This window comes from Chionomys nivalis, chromosome 2 (assembly GCF_950005125.1).
Source record: "Chionomys nivalis chromosome 2, mChiNiv1.1, whole genome shotgun sequence".
Taxonomy (NCBI): Eukaryota; Metazoa; Chordata; class Mammalia; order Rodentia; family Cricetidae; genus Chionomys; species Chionomys nivalis.
The window spans coordinates 634,457-660,646 of NC_080087.1; the positions used below are offsets into that span (position 1 = coordinate 634,457).

General features: G+C 35.3%; 2 protein-coding genes across 2 annotated transcripts; both read right to left on the minus strand.

Moving 5' to 3' along the window:
• Nucleotides 1-6,784: 6,784 nt before the first annotated feature.
• LOC130862992 (olfactory receptor 8H3-like) lies at nucleotides 6,785-7,720 on the minus strand. The gene has a single exon (XM_057752856.1). It carries the CDS (start codon nucleotides 7,718-7,720, stop codon nucleotides 6,785-6,787), a length of 936 nt encoding a protein of 311 aa, XP_057608839.1.
• A 15,734-nt stretch (nucleotides 7,721-23,454) lies between these two features.
• Nucleotides 23,455-24,402, minus strand: LOC130870195 (olfactory receptor 8H1-like). The gene has a single exon (XM_057762804.1). It carries the CDS (start codon nucleotides 24,400-24,402, stop codon nucleotides 23,455-23,457), a length of 948 nt encoding a protein of 315 aa, XP_057618787.1.
• Nucleotides 24,403-26,190: the final 1,788 nt, after the last annotated feature.

The following is a 26,190-nucleotide window of genomic DNA, read 5'->3' on the forward strand; positions in this document are numbered from 1 at the left end:
GGTTTTGGTTTATATATTGCAAATATAAAAAAATCCCATATAAAAAGCTGTCTCATTGTCTCTATGTTTGGTTCTTAAGGCATAGTGACATCCTTGGTAATAATGGAGTGGGAAATGTCAAGTAAATTTTATGAAAGCAGACAGATCTCACTATATGAGGTAAAAAAAAAGATAATTACATTTACTAGTTGAATATAAATTTATAAAGTTAAAGGTCCAGCAGTTAAAACAGATTTTTATCCAAAATAATTGTCCATTTGTCTCTTCACATTATAGTTTTACATTTTGATGTTTTATTACACTACATTTTTATTTTAAAATACTATATTTATGTACATGTGCATGATTTCAATATCTTGAATTGAAATAGGACTGTATCACACTCCCAACCTTTTTTTCCAAGCCACTTTCAGGTATTTTACCTCCAAAGTTCTTCATGTCCTCCAACCCTCATGCTAGACTTGAAAGCCTATTGTTTTATTGTTTATACAAACGTAAATATGTATGCATAAGTATATAAATACAACCTCTGGGCCCATTTTTGTTGTTTGTGTATATATGCTTTCTGGGATGGTCATTCAGCTTTGGACAACCTATGTGGGCCTATTAACAGGGAGAGGCTAATCCTTCTTCCTGCATTAATAGGCCAGTTGTAGATCTGTCTAGGAGAAGCATCCCATGAAAATTTAGCCTCTTCCATTTAACATGTCCATTGATATTACCATTGGCTATGTCCTGTTTTTGCATCTATTTTGATTATCAAAGACACACAAAAAAAGAGTAAATTCAAACTATTACAATGGAAAGTACATACCTGTGTAACAGTCCTTGTTGTGCTGCAAATACACCTAACATTATTTGTTAACATTTCAGGTTTTTAAACATGAGAATCCATACTCTATCACAGTTAAATTTAAAATAAAAATTTATAGTAAAATTATAAATAATAATTAAAAAAATCCCTTGGCTCTCTATTAAAAATCTCAAGAAAACATTCTCTAGTAAACATTCCTGGGTTGATTTCTGCATAGTCACCCTGTTTTTGTTTTTATTTTCAGCCTGTCACAGGTTAAATGTTTACAAAATATTAAAAGCACATGCAGAGGGTAGAGGAGTGATTTAGCCAGGTACATTAAAAATCTGAAGTGTGGTAAAGCTTGCCAAATTATACTGAACTTTCATATCAATTTGAGGAAAAATAGAATTTTTCTAATTTAGATCAAGCCAGAAATCATGTAGGTTTGTTTTCCCAGATAGATCTTCAGATTCTACATCGATAGTTTGTTCTAGTCCATAGAGTACTTTTGTAAATGTGTTTCACTAAACAATAACTGTTCATTCTCAGAAGATTACAGAGTAACATATAAACATGTAACAAAACAGCTTATGTAAACACAGACAATTTAAATATTAACATAAGAATGAATGGAAGTACTTTAATACAAAATGTCATTGATAGTAATTTTAATCATTATTTAATTGTACAAATATGCTACGTATACATTCATGGACTTAGAAAATGAGACTTAAATTATTCTTGTTATCTCTCCTTTCTCCCTTTTCTTTATCTCTCAAGATTGATAAAGGAATTTATTCACAAACATTTACCTAGTTTGTAAAAGACAAATAAGTTATCAAATAGAAGTATAGTGAAAATAATTATTAATGTAAATGAGGTTTCCAAATTTATTAATAGTTTACTGCCTAAGCATAAGAAAATACATGTTAATTGCTATGCACTAGAGTAATGTCACCAATACTGTAATTCTATGATTTTATTTCTCTTCTAAGATATAAAATAAAGCAACTGTAAAGAATTAAGAACTGCATTTAGAGTCAAATTCCTGATGTTGATTCTCATAGACAGGTTCCACTGATCAACAATGTGTACTTCAAAAATGCTAATTTCATAGTTTCACTTGACTCTTTTTACCACATGAACACAGAAAATTGCAGAGAAAGAGTTTATGGATCTATTACAACATGTTTTCCAGAAAAAAAATTAATATTTGCAGTACACATAACTCTAAATTATAAATCTGAAATTTCATTCATATAGTGAAATTCTAAGGGTATATAAAGAAACTTTTCAAATAAAACATTAAATAATTAAGGAAGCACAAGCGTTAAAACATATATATCATATCTTATTTTGACGTTAAATATAATGACTGTCTAAATTACTGTATAAGAAGCCTCATCTATCTCTGTCACATTTTTGGCCTGGGAATATGTCAGTTAAATAATATGGATTTTCTTATTGCAATATTTTGACCAAAATATTTTTAGTATTATTTTCACATTGATTGGAAAACAAGAATATGGGGTCTGAAATGATGCAACCTTTATTTACAATCATAATTTATTAGAATATTTAGTGAGAAACTATAAGAAATTTAGACATAATTGACAATACTAAAGCACGCTAGTTTTTCCCAAGATTAAATTTGAAAAATTTATTTCTCTCAAGTTACATTTAAGGATAGTAATAATTTTCATACCTTACATTTGCAAATAGTCTCTCTAATTTCTCTTATTATAAGTGAAAAATTTATGTAGAAAGCATTTTAACTACAATATCCTCAATTACATATAATTTTAAAATAAGTTTCTCAATTCTCATGATTATATTCATGGCAATATTGGAAATACTAAAACCAAGATGAATATAAGAGCAAAATGTATCTACATGATGTGGAACTATTGTAATATGTTACAAAATATGTGTTCATTTTTCTTATTTTGTCTACTTAAGAACTTATGAAAACATAGTGTAATATAAGCTTATACAAAAGGATACCAAGTATTAACTAAATTTACAATGTAACCTTGTCAGACCTTATCTAATAGACAAAGTAGCATTCAATATTTCAGTTCCCTGAGACTTCAGACTTTCTTCATCACCATACTATGTCTTCATGGTCTACTGCTATACTTGAATTATCACTCTATAAAAATAAAAGAAGATAGCATTTCTCTTTGGCTCATTAAATGGAGGATACTACATTTAAATAAACTGCACAGTTTAGAAATAAACAGCTAAAAGTACATCTAAATATATAGCCAGTAAAAATGCACAAGATTCAAATAACTAGGTTAGAAATCAAAATAAAAGAAAACTGAATCAGAAAAAAGATTATATACATAAAAAACTCATTTGAAGCTCATTTTTTTGTCCTAATTGGTTTCATTCATTGAAAAATATCTAATTTCTAATGTATAGTAAAATATAAGTATAATTCAGCTATTTCCCTTTCTCTTCTCAGAAGACTGATTCAATTTTCAACACAACTCTCTTTAATTTGACTTTCCATATCATAGTTAAATATTTAGACTTGTTCTAGAATTTGAAATCAATTGTAACATTTAAAACATTTTGTGCATGAAGAAAAACTTTGTTTACTTACAAAAATTAACTGCTTGGTCAATTAGAAAGTGCTCTGGATGCAATGCATATGAGGTTTTAAGTCATCTTGTCCATCTCTAAAGGGCCATGGTAATGCCCCTGGGATGATTCATGTTCTTATGGTTTAGAAACTTACAATTTAATAAACAGTAAACAAGTTGAATGATCCTAGGAAAACAGACTAAGTCCTGAAAATGATGACTTAGAGGCCATTTGGTCAATGTTTAAATTAAATATCCTCTCAAATGGGAAAATTGAGTAATTCATAAAAGCCAAATTTTCAACTTTAACTCTAGTAACCTGTGACACTTTAATTTCACAACTGCCTGGAAAATTATGTAATGGCTCAGCTGGAATTTAGCATCTTCACATATAGTTTATTTGTTTGACTTAAATGTATCATGCTTCTAAATGATATGAGAAGAATGAGAAAAGACACGAAAAGCATGTAAATTAGAATAGTTTGGAAAAAGCTCATCTTACTACTTAAACATAATAATTTTTCCAGCTGGTACAGATTATGATTGCATATAAAATATATATGAATAAAATTTTAAGTATGTGAATATAAAATGTATAAATATAATGTGAAGTTATATTTGTCTGCCTCCAAAATTTCCTTGGCTTATTTCTTAGAATGAATGTGTAGACACCATACACACACACACTTTATAATATTTCTATTTATTTGGAGACTCTTAGTTAATGTATTGCCTTCATGATTTCTGGCTTTCTTTAATATATATTTTGACTGTTTGTTTAGATTATTATCATTTTTCTTTCTGTTCTCTAACTACATCCATTTATATTTAAACTTATAGATCTCTCTTCCTCATATATGCTAAAGTTGATCCTTTGAAGAAAGCCATTCTTTAACATGAAAATAGTAAGTGTAAACACATATTTTATACTCGCAATATAATTAAAAATTTCCATTTAACGTACTTTGGAATAAAACCTTACATATCCATGTCCATTGTTCATCTTGTCTATTAGAATTGTTAATCCTTTAACTATCTGTTTGCTGAGAGTTGGAGTATAGACTTACCCAGGGAAGAGCACAGCAACTGGCTATGCAATACCAAATGGTTTTCACTAATTATATATAATGAGTATAATAATTATATATATATATATATACATATATATATGAGTAACTTTACAGACTAGGAAGGATATATGTGTGTGTGTATTGTGTGTGTATGTGTATGTATGTGTATACACATACATGAATATAACAACAACTAATTAAAAAGTCATTATTTTAATTAAAGCATGAATGTGTATATGGTAGCGTTTGGAGCGAGAAAAGACAGGGACAAACAACCTATTTATATTATAATCTCAAAACCAGCAGAAAGAGAAAGAAAAAAATCAGAAAAAAGAAAGGACAGGACACTTCTGTGTGAACGAATAATTTTATCATTTATTCCTATTTATCTCTGTTTCTATTTATTAACATATTATAATTCACATAGTATATGAAGAAAATAACTCAGAAGTAAAAGTACATTGGTTAAACTTAGTGAAGAAGTGAAGGACATGCAAACTGTATAGTACAAAACACGGCTGAAATAAATACAAAACATAGGTGGTTTTTAAACATAAAGCAAAGAAAACCAGCCTACAAACCACAATCCCAGAGAACTTAGACAACAATGACTACACTAAGAGAGACTTACATAGATCTAATCTACATGGGAAGTAGAAAAAGACAAGATCTCCTGAGTAAAATGGGAGAATGGGAACCTTTGGGGAGGGTTGAAATGGGAAGGGAAGAGGCAGGGAGTGTGGCAGAGAAAAATGTAGAGTCCAATAAAAATCAATATAAAAGAAATTATATTAAAAAGAAGTAAAATGGGAAGGATTCATTTAGAAGTATTGAAAAACAAACATTTTAGAGTGTAGATTTTAGTTTCTTTTATAGTTGCTTTTCCATTTCAAATAAATATATTATCTGAAAAAACAAACAACAAACACAGACATAGAATACAGAAAATTATTAGGATAAATACATGTGTGTCTTTGAAGAAAATGGGAAAAAAAGAACAAATGATCATTTATTAAAGAATTTATTTTAAAATTATTTTACACACAAATATTTATACTATAAAAAGAAACTTAACTGTAGGTATTGCAATTAAGAGTAAGAATTATAAGGGTGTCAAAAGTTTAATAGGTGCACACAAAAGCAACAGTATTGCAGGCAGATTTTGAGTTGATCGATTTACAGTATACCATGTCTAAAAAACCTGAGTAGGCAGTACTGATCTTCCCCATTCATTGAGAAGACAGTCATCTCAGTTTGCTGTGGTAAAGAGCGCATCAAATAACACAATTTCAAATTAATGGATAATGCTACAAAACAGTACAGAGGAATTTTGCTTCTGTGTGACTCACACTGACAAACCCTCACTTATTGACTAGACCAAGAAAACGCTTTGGTCAATAACTTTAGTGTTTCTGTCTTTAAAAGTTTTTAAGCCAGGCGATGGTGGCACACGCCTTTAATCCCAGCACTTGGGAGGCAGAGGCAGGCAGATCTCTGTGAATTCGAGACCAGCCTGGTCTACAAGAGCTAGTTCCAGGACAGGCTCCAAAGCCACAGAGAAACCCTGTCTCGAATAACCAAAAAAAAAAAGTTTTTAAGATTGTGACCTACACATTACAATTTAAAGCACATTAATTTCAGCTATACATTAACATTACTTCATAATTTTGTATAAATTTCAAAATTTGAAACAATGGAATATATTCTTTTTAGGGTAACAACATGATTGTGAATTAAATAATCTGAAATTAATTTATAAAATGCCAGTGAATATTCTTCAAAAACCGATATTGAACATTTAAAATATGTCAGAAATTGAGTCTCTTAATAATGATAAACACCATTGTATTGGTTCCTTAAGTACGTTACTTCCATTATCTTATATATATCCAGAGTTACTATTTATCTTTTACTGTTGAAAAATTGAAAACTAATTTAGCTTCTTATCAAGAAATACTTAACAAACAGGAGCTTGCACATTATAAGATGCATGATTTATGAAACTAGCCTTTGTTGAAATTATGTTTACATCATATTTATTGAAATGTTCAATGAGTGTGTATTTTTATATGATATGACTCTAAGAATTTCAAACACTTTCTCATCCTATACAAACTAGTATTCTTTAAAATTAAAAGAAAGACATGTTAGTATGTTTTCCTTGAAATTCAGTGAGGAAAACTGAAATCTAAAATGTCATTTCTGCCAGTTCCCCACTTATGTATGAGAAAAGACACACAGTAATAGAAATAGAAAATTAATTGTAACTTTTTAAAGAGAGTCACAATCGGAAACAATGTGAATGACCGCTTACTTTCAGATTTATTTTATCTTCCTTGTCTCTTCTTCACTAATCTAACAACAGCACGTTTCACTTCTTTGTTCCTGAGACTGTAAATGAGTGGGTTCAGCATGGGGATCACAATGGTGTAAAACACAGAAGCTACTTGGTCCTTTCCCAGGGAGTAGGACTTACTTGGTTTTAAATAAGTAAAGACCAGAGTACTGTAAAAGACAGTGACTCCAAGGAGGTGAGAAGCACAAGTAGAGAAGGCCTTTTGCTTTCCTGAAGTGGAATTGATCTTCAAAATAGTAGAAAGAACAAACATATAGGATACAAATATTGTAATAAGGGAAACAAGAAGGGTTGAACCTGCAAAGATGAATATAATTATTTCCACTAGATTTGTGTCACTGCAGGACAGAGATAAAAGTGGAGATGAGTCACAATAAAAATGATGGATGATGTTGGACTTGCAGAAATGTAGTGTAATCATGGCAAACACACCGGCAGAGGAATCCACAGTTCCAATCATGTAGGATCCAGTGAGCAGGACAAGGCAGCATCGTGAAGACATAATGATAGGATAATGTAAAGGTTTGCAGATTGCTATGTAGCGGTCATAGGCCATTGAGCAAAGCAGAAAACATTCAGTAGATGCCAAGAGGATGAAAATGTATAGTTGGGTGAAACAACCTATAAAGGAAATGCTCTTGTTTGAAGTCAGCAGGTTCTCTAAGGTTTTAGGTGTGATGGCAGTCGAGTAACTGAGGTCAACAAATGAGAGATGGATGAGAAAGAAATACATCGGAGTGTGAAGCTGGACATCTAGATAAATGATCAGCATCATGCCTGTGTTCCCCAGCACAGTGACCATGTATATCAGGAGAAACACCACAGAGAGGACTAACTGGATCTCTTTGGAATCTGTCAGTCCCAAGAGGACGAAGTCTGGTTTATTTGTGTGATTCCAGGTGTTCATAGTGAATGACCCTAAATGATGAGAAATCAAAGATAATGCATAGTTTTTGATGACATAGAAGTTCTTCTTATATTTGTTACTGTACTTTTATAACATTTTATAGAACTGTAAACAGATTTCCAAAAAGAAGTACCAAGTGAGACTTAATTACTTATATTATAAGTGATAATATGTGTTATAATTCCAAGAAAACTTGTGCTAGTCTAGTAACTTCTTTTTATATGTTTAACCTGCATGAACTGTTATCGTGGATATGATAATAATATCCCCTCACTTTGCACAAGATCTAAGTTGCAGAACTCAGATAGTTAATGTGAACCCAGCACAAATTCATGTAGACTCTAGGATCATGTCTAAAATGTAAGACACTAAAGGATCTTAGCCATACCCTTATTCCAGTAAGTCTAAATGTAATGTTACATTAAATGAAGAAGGACAGAAAACAACTTTAATGCATCATTTCATGGATTTTTCAGTATCAATTAACCCTAATTAATATTACTGAATTTTATTCGGCTACAATAAGACAAATAACTATTAATAAATATGGGGTATTGTTTCTGACTATTTAAGACATTTTTAAGCAAAATTATTTTACTGAAATATAAATAATTCCTGGTTTTATCTCCTTCCACTGATTCTTTTTGTCACAATCCGAATGCACTTTTGTAACTACCAAGAGATATGTGCACTTTAACTTTTAAATATAATCTCTATTTTAACAGCTTCAAGCCTTCACAATTTAAAAAATACTTACTCTGCCAAAGTTGGTAGAAAAAATTGGAGGCAAAATATTTCCAATAGCATTGGACTGAAAATATTCAACTCCCAAATTTTCTCACAAATGAAAGAAAAAAAATATTTATGGTTTTGAACCTGTCAGTCTTAGAGTTTTCATTTTCCTTTTGGATATTTTTCCTTTTTTTGAACTCATTTGAAAAATAATCAGATGTTAATTGAATTATCCTTGACACTTTCCTCTGTTCTTTGTGAAAATCAATTTTAAAGGAAGTTATGCCGCACATTTATTACAAGAGAAATTGTGAATACGAACAGAGCAATCTATGTCTTTTATCTCTTTCCATGACATCAGAATTTATGTTGAAATGTCATGAGCATCACGTGACGTGGCCATCCTCCAGTGGCTCTTCCTAAGACAGACTTCTTGGCAAGTTTTCAGGAACTGAGGTCAAAGGAGTAATTGAGCAAAGGAATTGCTTTTCCCTGGGAGGCCTATAAAAATGACAAATGTGTTATTCTAATGCAATATATTAATTCATATGCCCATTAGTTCATTAAATTTATATAGTATATTTAAATAACATTCAATTCATACAGGTGAATTTTTAAATAGTGTGGCTAGATGGAGCTTTTTTTTTAATTTGAAAATTTTACTTCATTAATTCGACTGTGATTGTGGAATACTAAAATTTCCAGAAAGAAAAATTTTAAATTGTTTGAACAATTCTGCAAGAGTTAAAATCTGTTAAGTAGAGATGGAAGGGGCAGAACCCCGGCCCACGCAGACAGAAGCGGCGGCGGATTGGGGATAGTCCAGGCATGAAATAGTGAAGCCCACACTGAGAGCAGATCGCCCCACTATAATTAAATCAAGTACGTTTTTTGGGGCCTGGCCTGTGGAGAGGGAGGCCTTTTATTGGCGAGGTCCACGGGTGAACGGGGAGCCTGGTCCTGTCCCTGAAGACCCTCCTGAGTGGGAAGAGTGTTCTAGGCCCACACTGGGACACAGGAAATGGAACGGGAGCATTCCCAGACCCCCTTCACCTCCCAGTTAGCCTGTAAGGGCTGATACACTCTGCTGGGGCTGCTCCTACTCTGCTGCGACCTCTCTCTTCCTGGCACACCCCAGCTTGTGCCCAGGGCCATCCTTCACTCCCCCTCCCTTCTGCAGGGCCGCAGGATCACCCAGTATAGCCTGTTTGGGCACTGGGTCAGGAGCTCTGGGCAGAGGGCAGTGGGAGTTTCTCTGTTTTGGTGGCTGGCCCACAGAGGGGTAGGCCTTTTGTGGACAAGGTCCCTGGTGAACGGGGAGCCTGGTCCTGGTCCTGAAGATCCTTCTGAGTGGTGAGAGAAATCTTGGCCCACGGAGGGAGCCAGGAAACGGAGTGAGGGCACATTGTAAGCGGGGCCCTTGGTCAGCAGGGAAACCTGTTCCTGACTTAAAAGACCCATTAGATAGCATTGTTAGGAGGAGATGGGCAGGCGCCAAGGCAAGAATTCACCCAACAATCTGAAAAACAACATGAAAACACCAGAACCCAATGATCTTACAACAGAAGGACTTGAACACCCTAACACAGAAGAAGTGGAAAAAATTGACTTTATGAAAGCAATAGAGTCCCTTAAACAACATGTAAAAAACACCCTTATAGAAATGGATAAGAAGTATAGCAAAAAGTTTGATGAAATGAGTAAATATGTAAATGATATCCTGGGAAACCAAGAAAAAACAATCAAACAGGTAATAGAAACAGTCCAAGAATTGAAAACGGAAATCGAAGAAAGGAAGAAAACACAAAATGAGGACCAGCTGGATATGGAAAATCTAGGTCAACGAGCAGAGACTACAGAAACAAGCATAATCAATAGACTACTAGAGATAGAAGAAAGAATCTCATTTTCTATAGTGGGAGCTGCGGGCTGTGTTCCTGCCGCCCCAGCCTCTGGGCCGTCTGGCTAGCTTATGCCCCGGAAATAACAACACAAAAACTGTATTCTTTTAAACACTGCTTGGCCCATTAGCTCTAGCCCTTACTGGCTAATTCTCATATCCGGAGCAACCCATCTCTAATAATCTGTGTAGCACCAGTCTTACACGGAAAGATTCAGCATGTCTGACCTGGCGGCTGGCTGCATCGCATCTACTCCAGGGAGGAGAGCTATCGAGTCTGAGCTCACTTCCTCTTCCTCCCAGTATTCTGTTCTGTTTACTCCACCCACCTATGTTCTAACCTATGAGGGCCAAGCAGTTTCTTTATTTTTTAACCAATGACCTTCCTCCATCAAGATTCTGAAGACAACATAGAGAAAATAAATGCACTGATCAAAGAAAACAGCAAAGCCAACAAATTTTCATCACAAAACATTCAGGAAATATAGGACACAATAAAAAAACCAAACCTAAGAATAATAGGGATACAAGAAGGAGAAGAGTCACAACTCAAAGGCCCAGAAAATATTTTTAACAAAATTATAGAAGAAAACTTTCCCAACATAAGGAAAGATATTCCTTTGAATATTCAAGAAGCATACAGAACACCAAACAGACGGGATCAAAGAAAAACATCCCCTTGGCATATTACAATCAAAATACAAAATATACAGAATATAGAAAGAATATTAAGAGCTGCAAAGGAAAAAGGGCAAGTTAATTATAAATGTAAACCAATCATACTTACACCTGACTTCTCTATGGAAATCATGAAAGCCAAAAGGTCCTGGATAGAGGTACTGCAGAAACTAAGAGACCATGGATGCAAACCCAAACTACTATACCCAGCCAAGCTATCGTTCACTATCAATGGAGAAAACAAGTCATTCCAGGATAAGAACAAATTTAAACAATACGTAGCCACAAATTCAGCCCTACAGAAAGTAATAGAAGGAAAATCACAACACAAGGAATCCAACATAGCCAACACTGCCTACAATAACGCAGGCATCTAGCGATCCTTCACCAGCACAACTCAAAGAAGGGAGACACACAAACTCTACTACCAAAAACAATAGGAATAACCAGAGTAAACAACCACTGGTCATTAATATCACTTAATATTAATGGTCCCAATTCACCTACAAAAAGGCACAGACTAAAAGATTGGATATGAAAACAGGATCCAGCATTCTGCTGTTTGCAAGAAACACATATCAACCACAAAGACAGGCATCTACTCAGAGTAAAGGGTTGGGAAAAGGTTTTTCAAGCAAATGGTCCTAAGACAAAAGCAGGTGTGGCCATACTAATTTCTAACAAAACAGACTTCAAACTAAAATCAATCAGAAGAGATCAAGATGGACACTTTATACTCATAACAGGAACAATTCATCAGGTTGCAGTCTCAATCCTGAATATCTACACCCCTAATATAAAAGCACCCACTTATGTAAAAGAAATATTACTAAAACTCAAGGCAGACATCAAACCACACACACTAGTAGTTGGAGACTTCAACACACCTCTCTCACCAATGGACAGGTCAATCAGACAGAAACCTAATAGAGAATTAAGAGAATTGTTGGAGGTAATGAAGCAAATGGACTTAACCGACATCTTTAGAACACTCCACCCAAATAGGAAAGAATATACCTTCTTCTCTGCAGCTCATGGAACCTCCTCGAAAATTGACCACATACTAGGAAACAAAGGAAACCTCCACAGATACAAAAAAAATCAGTGTCCACCTGTGTCTTATCAGATCATCACAGATTAAAGTTAGAAGGCAACAACAATGCTACCCCCAAAATGCCGACAAACTCATGGAAACTGAACAGTCAACTACTGAACCACACCTGGGTCAAGAAAGAAATTAAGAAAGAAATTAAAGTCCTCCTTGAATTTAATGAAAATAAAGAGACAACGTACTCAAACCTATGGGACACGATGAAAGCAGTGCTCAGAGGAAAGATCATAGCACTAAGTGCCCACTTAAAGAAAACGGAGAAAGCATACATTGGGGACTTAGCACACCTGAAAACTCTAGAAAAAAAAGAAACACCAGGAGGAGTAGAAGACTGGAAATAATCAAACTGAGGGCGGAAATCAACAAAATATAAACAAAGAAAACAGTCCAAAGAATCAATGAAACAAAAAGTTGGTTCTTGGAGAAAATCAACAAGATGGACAAACCCCTATCCAAACTAATTAAACAACAGAGAGAGAACACGCAAATAAATAAGATCAGAAATGAAAAGGGGGACATAACCACAGACACAGAGGAAATTCAGAGAATCATTAGATCTTACTACAAAAGCCTGTATGGCACAAAACTGAAAAATGCAAAAGAAATGGACATTTTTTTGGATAAGTACCATACCAAAGCTAACCCAAGATCAGGTGAACTATCTAAATAGACCGGTTAGTCACGAAGAATTAGAAAAGGTTATCAAAAACCTCCCTTCCAAAAAAATCCCAGGACCAGATGGTTTCAATGCATAATTCTACCAGAACTTCCAAGAAGAGCTAAGACCTATACTTCTTAATGTATTTCACAATATAGAAACAGAAGAGAGATTGCCAAATTCCTTTTATGATGCTACAGTTACTCTGATACAAAACCACACAAAGACCCAACCAAGAAAGAGAATTACAGGCCTATCTCACACATGAACGTCGATGCAAAAATTCTCAACAAAATACTGGCAAACCGAATCCAAGAACACATCAGAAAAATTATCCATTATGATCAAGTAAGCTTCATCCCAGAGATGCAGGGCTGATTCAACATATGCAAATCTATCAATGTAATCCACCATATAAATAAACTGAAAGAAAAAAACCATATAATCATTTCATTAGATGCTGAAAAAGCATTCAACAAAATTCAACACTCCTTTATGATGAAGGTCTTGGAGAGATTAGGGATAAAAGGATCATACCTAAATATAATAAAAGCTATTTACAGCAAGCCGACAGCCAACATTAAATTAAACGGAGAAAAACTCAAAGCCATCCCACCAAAATCAGGAACACGACAAGGATGTCCACTCTCTCCATACCTCTTCAATATAGTGCTTGAAGTTCTAGCAATAGCAATAAGACAACATAAGGGGATCAAGGGGATTCGTACTGGAAAGGAAGAAGTTAAGCTTTCATTATTTGCAGATGATATGATAGTATACATAAGCGACCCGAAAAACTCTACCAAAGAACTCCTACAGCTGATAAACACCTTTGGGAATGTGGCAGGATACAAGATCAACTCCAAAAAATCAGTTGCCTTCCTATACACTAAGGATAAGGAAGCAGAGAGGGAAATCAGAGAAACATTACCTTTCACGATAGCCACAAATAGCATAAAATATCTTGGGGTAACTCTGACCAAGAAGTGAAAGATCTATTTAACAAGAACTTTAAGTCTTTGAAGAAAGAAATCGATGAGGAAACCAGAAAATGGAAGGATCTCCCTTGCTCTTGGATTGGGAGGATCAACATAGTAAAAATGGCAATTCTACCAAAAGCAATCTATAGATTCAATGCAATCCCCATCAAAATCCCATCGAAATTCTTCACAGATCTGGAAAAGACAATAATCAAAGGATCATCTGGAGGCATTACCATCCCTGACTTCAAACGCTATCACAGAGCTACAGTATTGAAAACAGCTTGGTATTGACATAGAAACAGAGAAGTCAACCAATGGAATCAAATAGAAGACCCTAGCTTTAACCCACAAACCTATTAACACCTGATTTTTGATAAAGGAGCTAAAAGTATACAATGGAAAAAAGAGAGCATCTTCAACAAATGGTGTTGGCAATCTGTAGAAGAATGAAAATAGATTCATATCTATTACCATGCTCAAAACTCAAGTCCAAATGGATTAAAGACCTCAATATCAGTCTGAACACACTGAACCTGATAGAAGAGAAAGTGGGAAGTACTCTACAACACATGGGCACAGGAGACTACTTCTACATATAACCCCAGCAGCACAGACATTAAGGGCATCATTGAATAAATGGGACCTCCTGAGACTGAGAAGCTTCTGTAAAGCAAAGGACACTGTCACTAAGACAAAAAGGCAACCCACTGACTGGGAGAAGATCTGCACTAACCCCACAACTGACAAAGGTCTGATCTCCAAAATATATAAAAAACTGAAGAAACTAGACGGTAAAGGGCTAATTAACCCAATTAAAAAATGGGGCACTGAGCTGAACAGAGAATTCTCAACAGAAGTTCGAATGGCCAAAAGACATTTAAGGTCATGCTCAACTTCCTTAGCGATCAGGGAAATGCAAATCAAGACAACTTTAAGATACCATCTTACACCTGTCAGAATGGCTAAAATAAAAAAAACAGCAATGATAGCCTTTGCTGGAGAGGTTGTGGAGAAAGGGGTACACTCATCCATTGCTGGTGGGAATGCAAAATTGTGCAACCACTTTGGAAAACAGTGTGGCGGTTTCTCAGGAAAGTCGGGATCCACCTACCCCTGGACCCAGCAATACCACTCTTGGGAATATACCCAAGAAATGCCCTATCATACAACAAAAGTATATGCTCAACTATGTTCATAGCAGCATTTCTTGTAATAGCCAGAACCTGGAAAAAACCTTGATGCCCTTCAATGGAAGAATGGATGAAGAAAGTATGGAATATATACATATTAGAGTACTACTCAGCAGTAAAAAACAATGACTTCCTGAATTTTGCAGGCAAATGGATGGAAATAGAAAACACTATCCTGAGTGAGGTGAGCCAGACCCAAAAAGAGGACAAGGGATGTACTCACTCATATTTGGTTTCTAGCCATAAATAAAGGACATTGAACCTATAATACGGGATCCTAGAGAAGCTAAATAAGGTGAACCCAAAGAAAAACATATAGGCATCCTCCTGAATATTAACCTTCATCAGGCGATGAAAGGAGACAGAGACAGAGACCCACAGTGGAGCACCGGACTGAAATCTCAAGGTCCAAATCAGGAGCAGAACGAGAGAGAGCTACGAAGTATATATCCTAACTAAGGGAGCCATCTTAGGGTTGGCAAGAGACTTGACTCTAGAGGGGCTCACAGGTGTCCAGGGAGATGTCCCCAGCTGGTATCTTAGGCAACTGAGGAGAGGGAACCTGAAATGACCCTATCCTATACTGATGAATATCTTGCATATCACCTTAGAACCTTCATCTGGCGATGGATCGAGATAGAGACAGAGACCCAATTTTGAGCAACGGACTGAGCTCTTAAGGTTCAAATGAGGTGCAGAAGGAGGGAGAACATGAGCAAGGAAGTCAGGACCACGAGGGCTGCACCCACCCACTGTGACAGTGGAACTGATCTATTAGGAGCCCACCAAGGCCAGCTGGACTGGGACTGAATAAGCATGGGTTGAAACTGGACTCTCTGAACATGGCGAACAATGAAGGCTGATGAGAAGCCAAGGACAATGGCACTAGGTTTCGATCCTAATACATGAACTGGCTTTGTGGGAGCTTAGCCTGATTGGACGGTCACCTTCCTGGACCTAGATAGAAGTGGGAGGACCTTGGTCTTCCCGCAGGGCAGGGAATTTGGACTGCTCTTCAGTATTGAGAGAGAGGGGGAATGGAGTGGGGGGAGGAGAAGAGGAGTGGGGATAGGGGGAGGCGAGTGGGGGGAGGGGGCAATATGTGGGAGGAGGGGAAGGGAAATGGGAAACGGGGAGCAGGTGGAAATTTTAATTAAAAAGAATAAAAAAAAATAAAGAAGGAGAGAGAGCACGAGCAAGGAACTCAGGATGCCCCACGAGGGGTGCACCCACACACTGAGACAATGGTAATGTTCTATCGGGAACTCACCAAGGCCAGCTGGCTTGGGTCTGGAAAAGCATGGGATAAAACCGGCCTTGCTAAACATAGCGGACAATGAGGACTACTGAAAACTCAAGAACAATGGCAATGGGTTTTTGATCCTACTGCACGTACTTGCTTTGTGGGAGCCTAGGCAGTTTGGATGCTCACCTTACTAGACCTGGATGGAGGTGGGTGGTCCTTGGATTTCCCATAGGGCAGGGAACCCTGATTGCTCTTAGGGATGTCGAGGGAGGGAGACTTGATGGGAGAGGGGGAGGGAAATGGGAGGTGGTGGCGGGGAAAAGGCAGAAATCTTTAAGAAAGAAAGAAAGGAAGAAAGAAAGAAGGAAGGAAGGAAGGAAGGAAGGAAGGAAGGAAGAAAGAAAGAAAGAAAGAAAGAAAGAAAGAATTTTATATAGACAAAACTAAGTACATTGGAGCGCCAAATCAGATGATGTGTCTTGAACTCATAGTTCTCGAATGTGTCAAATAACTTCATGTATATCCTCTAATCTGATAATATTTCATAGTCTTCCTCTGTTAAGGAAAAGCAATAGAAATGTCATTGTGTGATGTGAGGCTTTGGAAGAATTCACATTGTTTAATCTGTGTCTCACAATGAATGCTACCTTAGGCAATTACTCTTCTCTCTTTCTTCACCCAAGCAAAAGTCTGAAGCTGATTTCTAAAGAAAAAAAAAAACTGTATATGAACAGTGACCACATAGACACAGTATTCAAGACATTAGTTAAAGGTAGGAGATAAACTCAACTGCATTATCTCTGTATACTTTCCAAAGAGAGTTTGGGACATCTCCTTTTGCTGGATAGAGACACTTTATTTTTTCTGACAAAACTATATATGTAACCTTCTGGAAAAAATTACAGCATAAAAACTGTACATCTCAGCATATACTTTATATTTGCTAATATATATGCATAAATATGTGTCTCAAAAAATCTGTTAAGTAAAAACAAAGGAATATGTGTTCCATTATTAACTTATAATTGTGGTTCTCTCTTCTCATCAAAAAATTTCTCTTCACAGTAGAAACATACCATTCTAGAAAATTATATCCAATCAAATTGCACAGATAGGGAGCCCAGGCCCAACAGATGCATCTAGAAAGAAAGAAAGAAAGAAAAAAAGAAAGGAAGGAAGGGAAAGAAAGGAAGGAAGGAAGGAAGGAAGGAAGGAAGGAAGGAAGGAAAGAAGGAAGGAAGGAAGGAAGGAAGGAAAGAAGAGAAATGAAAAAAAACCCTCCAAAGGAGTAAATTTGAAATAGTAAACAGTATATTGTCTATAATACATATTGCTTAGCATTTGTGACTATCGATGTGTAGTGTTAGATTTGTTTACATGCTTTTTTGGTAATCTAAATACAGCTAATGATAATGGTTTAAAATTAATATTCAGTGTATTAATTATACCATTTTGAATCCAAGCATAGTTTTACACAGTATTACATTAACATAAAGGAAAAGATGAACATGCCTATAGAAAAATTATACACTTATTCTTAGGCAAAAAGACAAGAATCCATAGTCAAAATCTCATTTTGAAAAATACTGTTTAAATCCAAACTGAACGACTATTATGCCATTGTGTACCTAATATACTCTAATTTACCTTTCCCAAGGAACTTTGTAATAAAAATTGAATTTAGGTCCTCATGGGGAAAAAAAAAAAAACCCTCTTGCTCTCAGGATCATTTCCGAAGAGAGAACTCAAATGTTGCAGTAGCCAGAGGAACAGGGGATTGGCTGTGAAGTGGCACCAACTTAGATGTCTGAAGTTGCACTCATAAAGTCTCAACAAAATGACTGCTTAAACATGATTTGAATAAGACAATAGAAATTCTATTTTGGACAGAGATAGCCATACCACTACTTTGATATGTACTATGGACTTGACATAATGCCACACAGATATTTACTAAGCCATATTTATTATAGTTGTTCTGGCAATATCTATAAAAAGTAAATGTTCTTAAACTGCTTAGTAGATAATGAAAATGAAACACACGTTCACTATAGGATATAGTTCAGTTATACAAAAATGATACCATGAATTTGCAGGAAAAAAAGATCAAAGTAGAAAATATAAATTTTAGTGCGGCAACTCAGACCCTGAGAGACAAGTGCCTCATGTTCTTTCTAATCCGAGTCTCCTAACCTCAAAGCATCCTATGTTAGTACACATGCTTAAGTACTCAATGAAACCAAGAAAATAAGAAGGGACTTTTCAGGGACTGGGGGATAGTGAGCAAGGAAATGCAGGGAAAATAATAGGATAGTATAATCTCAAAATGTAAGGTATATTACTATTTATTAGGGTGTTTATTATTCAACTTCTCTTAACTTCAACACAAAATAAAGAATTTCATATTTGCATGTAAATTTCATTAGTTCTATGTTAATTAATATATAAAAGTTAATATTTCAATACTTGTTATTGTATTGAATATGTTGTATATATTATGTACAATAAGCTATGTGAAATGCTGCCATTACTTAGTGAAATTGTTCAAAATCCTTTCTTCTTCCTTTTGAAATAAATGGTTTATAGGTATTATGTATAGTCACCTTACAGTGTAGCTGCATACCAGAAATTATTTTTATCATGGAACATTCATTTATATTCTCATTTCAAACATATGGTTTTCCTTCTTTTGTCTCTTATCAGATCATCACACTTCCCTAACCATTCCATTTCATTCCTTCTTTCTCTTTCTTTAGAAAAGAAAAGTACAAATATAAAAGAAAACAGACAAGAAACTTAAAGAAACAGAGGGAAACAGTATAGAACACACATGGAAAAAATTCCAGGAAGACACAAAATTGGAAAATTATACATAAAATTAAAAAATAATATAAAAATGCTCCAAAAACACTAATGACACACAAAATCAAAAAAAGTAAGCAAAAGAACCTCAAACAAATAAACAAGAACAACAAGAGAAACAATACCACCCTGAGTATGTAATGTGTTTAGAGTGTATAATATGTTTGCTTTTTAATGTTATGCATGTGGCCTGCACATGTCTAAACCAGATAGGGTCCTAGGTCAGAGAGGGCAGTTTTGCACAAGTCCTCATTCTAAATGCAGAATCTAACTGCAATTGACTACTGCTCACAAAAAGAAAATTATATTTCTACAACAGTGTGTCCTTTGTGTAAAAACCACACTTAAGTGCACGGCTTATTCTTAGCTGTTGGGACCAATTGGAGTTCTGGCCTTCAGCTGCTCTTCCCTGCTAGAGCCTTAGTTAAGGGAGCCACCTAAGGGTTGGCAAGAGACTTGAACTTGGAGTGGCTACCAGGTGCCCAGGGCAATGTCCCCAGTTAGTTCCTTGGGCACCTGAGGATAGGGAACCTGAAATGACTCTATCCTATAGCCATACTGATGAATATCTTGCATATCACCATAGAACCTTCATCAAGCGATGGATGGAGATAGAGACAGAGACCCACACTGGAGCACTGGACTGAGCTCCCAAGGTCCTAATGAGGAGCAGAAGGAGGGAGAACATGAGCAAGGAAGTCAGAACCACGAGGGGTGCACCCACCCACTGAGACAGTGGGGCCGATCTATTGGGAGCTCACCAAGGCCAGCTGGACTGTACTGAAAAAGCATGGGATAAAACCGGACTCTCTGAACATGGCGGGCAATGAGAGCTGACGAGAGGCCAAGGACAATGGCACGGGGTTTTGATCCTACTTCATGTTCTGGCTTTGTGGGAGCCTAGACAGTTTGTATGTTCACCTTCCTAGATCTGGATGGAGGGGGCAGGACCTTGGACTTTCCACAGGTCAGGGAATCCTGACTGCTCCTGGGACTGGAGAGGGAGGAGAAGAGGAGTGGGGGGAAGAGGAGAGGGGCGGGAGGAGGGGGAGGGAAATGGGAGGCAGGGAGGAGGCGGAAATTTTTTTTTTCAATAAAAAAAAAATAATAAAAATAATAAGCCGGGCGTTGGTGGCGCACGCCTTTAATCCCAGCACTCGGGAGGCAGAGGCAGGCGGATCTCTGTGAGTTTGAGACCAGCCTGGTCTACAAGAGCTAGTTCCAGGACAGGCTCCAAAACCACAGAGAAACCCTGTCTCGAAAAACCAAAAAAAAAAAAAATTAAATAAATAAAATAAATAAATAAAGTTACTCGCTCAACTCAAAAAAAAAAAAAAAAAAAAGAAAAGCTGTCTGTGCCTTACCTAGAGGATCAGAGGATGGGATTTTCACCTGCTGGCCATTGATTACTGGGTATTTAAGCCTCCATGGTATTATTAAAGAAGGGCTTTTGTACCAGTGATTAGACATCCGTGTGTCTGTCTGTCTCTGTGTGTGTTTGTGTATTCAATCTCCAGCCCCTTGCCCGAAGCTAGCGAACTGTATTGTATTGCATGGAGCACAGACGCGGGGCGTGGTGCACGGCACTTAGCAAATAAAATTCAGCTCAAAATTAACTCAATATTATTTTTTACAGTATGTTATTTTTTCTCATGATGTTCTCTCATAAGAAACATTTCATGGTTTTTATGTTCTAGGTCATTTGTTTATATATTATAATTTCTAATTTTCTGTGTGAATGTATGTGTGTGTGTACTTTTATGTGTATGTTTCCTGGACTTTTTCTTTAGTTTATTTTTTTTGTCCAACTCTGCTTTTGTTGCTGTTATTGTTGTCATTGTTTCTTGCTTTTTTTCCTAATGAGAGGAAAAAATTGAGTGTATTTGTGTGAGTGTGATGGTCAGAAGATATGTGAGGGATTAAGGATAGAGATAAACTGAAAAGAATATTTTATGAAAGAAATCTACATTCAATATAAAGAAAAGACAAAAGTAAATAAGCATCTGAACCACTAAAAAATAATCAAAATAAATATTTGTATTTATCAGTTTGATGGATTGTGTTATTTTAAAATATGTCATTAGGATTGGAGACAATTTGTATGAATTTCTATGTTAACTTATTTTCCATCAAGAACAATATTTTTTTTTTTTGAGGCAGGGTTTCCCTGTGGTTTTGGAGCCTGTCCTGGAACTAGCTCTTGTAGACCAGGCTGGTCTCGAACTCACAGAGATCCACCTGCCTCTGCCTCCCAAGTGCTGGGATTAAAGGCGTGCGCCACCACTGCCCGGCAAGAACAATATTTTCATGATATATTGAAGACTTTTAAATTTGTGTCTGGGGATGGGAAAATGGAAAACTGTAATCAGAATGTACTGAATGAAAAAATTCAATGAAAAACCTAATGTTCATGTTAATACACAAACATAGGTAGGGATGGCATGATTGTCTAAGGTATCATTGCTTAAAGTTGTTCACAAGTATATGAAGAGTGGTATGTATGATCAAATTTATAAAAAGGCTAACATTTCATATAAATTGTAGGTTGTAAATATATAACCACATATGTCCTTTTGTCACCTCTAATGTGAAGACGTTAGGTAGCTTGGTATTTATTTTATTTAAAATGAAAGATTATTTTCCATTCAGATATTATTTGTAACATTAAATATACTAATGTGAAGGACAATAGAGGAGCACACCTAACACTAACCCTCCCACAAACCCTCAAGTACACACAAAACAAACAAACACAGACACTGCTTGCACTGGCCTTTTGGAAACCTATTCTCTTTGGATGAAACCTTGTTCAGTCTAGATATAGTAGGGAGGGCCTTGGACCTTCCCCAAAGCAAAGTACCTTGCCCTCTCTGAGTAGTGAATATGGGGTGGGGTGGAGAGAATAGGTGGAGGAAATGGGAGGAGGGGAGGAAGTGGGAACTGAAGTTGGTATGTAAAATGAAAAACAGATAGTTTGTTTCAGTTTTTGAAAAAAAGAAAAGAAAATAAATTATAAAAAAGAGAAGTAAAGGGGGGAGGCTTCATTTGAAAGTGTTGAAAAAACATACATTTTAGAATGGAGATTTCAGATTCTTCTATAGTTACTTCTCCATTTCAAATTAATATATTATCTGAAAAAATAAACAAACAAGCAAACATAGACAGAATACAGAGACTTATTAGGAAACATACAAGTCTGTAGGTGGAGCAAACAAACAAAAAAAAACCACGAATGTTCATTTACTTAGGGAATTTATTTTAAAATTATTTTACACACAAAGATTTACGCTGTAAAAGAAAATTAACCATAGGTATTGCAATTGTAAGGGTTTCAAAAGTTCAATAGATGCACACAAAAGCAACAGTACTGCATGCAGATTTTGAGTTGATAGATTTACAGTATACCATGTCTAAAACAACCTAAGGAGGCAGTACTTATCTTCCCCAATCATTGAGAAGACAGTTGTCTCATTTTGCTGTCATAAAGAGAGGATCAAATAACACACTTTCAAATCAATGGCTAATGCTACAAAACAGTACTGAGGAGTTTTGCTTTAGTGTGCCTCACACTGACAAACTCTCATGTATTGATTAGATTAGTAAAATGCTTTGGTCAATAACTTTTAATGTTTCTCATCTTTCTGCCTTTAAAAGTTTTTAAGATTGTTACCAACACACTAATCTTAAGTATAACATAATACTACATCATAATTTTATATAAAATTCAAAGTGAGACAATGGAATATATTCTTTTTAGGGCAATGACATGATTGTGAATTAAATAATCTGAAAGTAATTTATAAAATGAGAGTCATTATTCTTCAAGAAATGACATTGAACATTTAAAATATGTCAGGAATAGAGTCTCTTACTGATGATAAACACCATTTTATTGGTTCTTTAAGTGCATTACTCCCATTATCTTATCACACATATCTGCGCTTACTATTTATCTTGTACTGTTGAAAAAACTGAATACTAACTTACCTTCTTATCAAGAAGTATTTAACAAATAGGACCATGAACAGTATAAAATCCATGATGTCTGAAAGTATAGCCTTTGTGGAAATTATCTTTACATTATGTCTAATGAAATGTTCAATGAGTATGAAATTGTATATGATATGACTGTAAGAATTAAAAACACATTCTCATCTCTTGCAAAATAATTTTCCATAAAAATGAAAAAAAAATAGATGTGTTAGTATATGTTCCTCAAAATTCAGTGAGGGAAACTGAAGTTTAAAGCTGCATTCCTGCCAATGTTTGTATTAGAAAAGACACACAGAAATAGAAAGAGTAAAATTAATTGTAGCTTTTTATAGACAGTTTCAATTGGAAACAATGTGAATGACCGCTTTTTATCTTTCTGACTTATTTTATCTTCCTGAATCCTTGTCTCTTCTTCACTAATCTTACAACAGCACCTTTCACTTCTTTGTTCCTGAGACTGTAAATGAGTGGGTTCAGCATGGGGATCACAATGGTGTAAAACACAGAAGCTACTTGATCCTTTCCCAGGGAATACGATTTACTTGGTTTTAAATAAGTAAAAATTAGAGTACTGTAAAAGACAGTGACTCCAAGGATGTGAGAGGCACAAGTGGAGAAGGCTTTTTGCTTTCCTGAAATGGAATTGATCTTCAAAATAGTAGAAAGAACAAACATGTAGGATACAAATATTGTAATCAGGGAAACAAGAAGGGTTGAACCTGCAAAGATGAATATAATTATTTCCACTAGATTTGTGTCACTGCAGGACAGAGATAAAAGTGGAGATGTGTCACAGTAAAAATGATGGATGACGTTGGACTTGCAGAAATGTAGTGTAATCATGGCAAACACAGTGACAGAGGAATCCACAGTTCCAATCATGTAGGACCCAGTAAGGAGGGCAAGACAACATCGTGAAGACATAATGGTAGGATAATGTAAAGGTTTGCAGATTGCTATGTAGCGGTCATAGGCCATTGAGGAAAGCAGAAAACATTCAGTGCCTGCCAAAAGGATAAAAATGTACATTTGTGCAAAACAATCTATGAAGGAAATGCTCTTGTTTGAAGTCAGCAGGTTCTCTAAGGTTTTAGGTGTGATGGCAGTCGAGTAACTGAGGTCAACAAATGAGAGATGGATGAGAAAAAAATACATCGGAGTGTGAAGCTGGACATCTAGATAAATGATCAGCATCATGCCTGTGTTCCCCAGCACAGTGACCATGTATATCAGGAGAAACACCACAGAGATTACCAGCTGGAGATCTTTGGAATCTGTCAGTCCCAAGAGGATGAAGTCTGGTTTATTTGTGTGATTCCAGGTGTTCATAGTGAGTTACTCTAAATGATGAGAAATCATAGGTAATGCATAGGTTTTTTTGGCATAGGATTTTTTGTGCATGTTTGTCACTGTACTTTTATATATAATATATATTTTATATACATATTATAACTTTTATAATATGTTATAGAACTGTAAAAAGATTTCCAAATAGATGTACAAAGTGACAATTATTTATATAAGTGAAAATGAGTGTTATAATTCCAAAAAAACTGGTGCTAGTCGGAATAATTTCCTTTCATATGTTTAACCTGCATGAGTTGTTATCATGAACATGATAATACTATCCCCTCACTTTACACAAGATCTAAGTTGCAAAACACAGATAATGTGAACTTAGCACAAATTCATGTAGAGTCAAGGATTATTTTTAAAATCAAAGACACTAAAAGATCTTAACCACACCCTTATTCCATTAAGTCTAAATGAAATTTCACATTTAATGAAGAAGTATAGGAGACAACTTTGAATCATAATTTAATGGCTTTTACAATAGCAATTAACCATATTTGTTTTTACTGAACTTTAATAGGCTATGTTAAGAAAAATAACTACTAATAATTATTGGGTATTGTTTTTCACTATTCAAAACAATTTTAAGTAAATTTATTTTACTGAAAGATGAATAATCCCTGGTGAAGTCTCCTCCACCTATTCTGTTTGTCACAATCACAATGTACCTTTGTAAGTACCAAATGATATGTGCACTTTAAGTTTTAAATATAATCTCTATTTTGACAGCTTCAAAATTTCACAATTTAAAAAATACTTACTCTGAGTGCCAAAGTGGGTAGTAAAAAAACGAGGCAAAATATTTCCGCATTGGACTGAAAATATTCAACTCCCAAATTTTCTCACAAATGAAGGAGAAAATATATTTATGGATTTGAACCTGTCAGTCTTAGAGCTTTTATTTTCCTTTTGGTTCTTTTTCTTTTTTTGTGAACTCATTTGAAAAATTTCAGAAGTTAACTGAATTATCCTTGATGCTTTCTTAAGTTCTCAGTCAAAGTCAATTTTAAAGGAAGTTATGCCACAAATTTATACAAAGAAAAACTGCGAACATGAACAAAGCATTCTATGTCTTTTATTTCTTTCCATGACATCAGAATTTATGTTGAAATGTCATGAGCATCACGTGACGTGGTCATCCTCCAGTGGCTCTTCCTAAGAAAGACTTCTTGGCAAGTTTTCAAGAACTTAGGTCAAAGGAGTAATTCAGCAAAGGTATTGCTGTTCCCTGAGAGCCCTATAAAGAAGAAAATGATAAATGTGTTATCTTTTTTATAGATTATCTTTTATATGCCCACTAGTTTACTAAATATTAGGTATAATATTTAGATGACACTCTATTCACAACAGTGCATTTTTAAGTTGTGTGGCTAGACAGTGTTATTATTTTAATTTGAAAGTTAATGTGATTATAAATAATAACATTTCCAGCAATAAAAAATTTAAATCAAAGGAACAGTTCTGCAATAATTAAAATCTGTTAAGTAAGAACAATGGAATATGTGTCCCTATATTAACTGACAGTTGTGTTTCTCCCTTCCCATCAAAAAATTTCTCTTTGCAGTATAAGGATACCATTATAGAAAACTACAACCAATCAAATTGCACATTTAGGGAGCCCAGGCCCAACAGATGCATTTACAAAATAAGAAAGAGAGAGAGAGACAGAGACAGGGACAGGGACAGAGATAGAAATGGAAAAAAACCTCCAGCACCTAAGTCTCAGAATTATTTCAGAAAAGAGAGAACACAATGGTTGCAGGA

Coding starts and splice junctions, on each gene's coding strand:
- LOC130870195 (XM_057762804.1), bottom strand. CDS start 24,402: ATGAACACCTGGAATCACACAAATAAACCAGACTTCATCCTCTTGGGA.
- LOC130862992 (XM_057752856.1), bottom strand. CDS start 7,720: ATGAACACCTGGAATCACACAAATAAACCAGACTTCGTCCTCTTGGGA.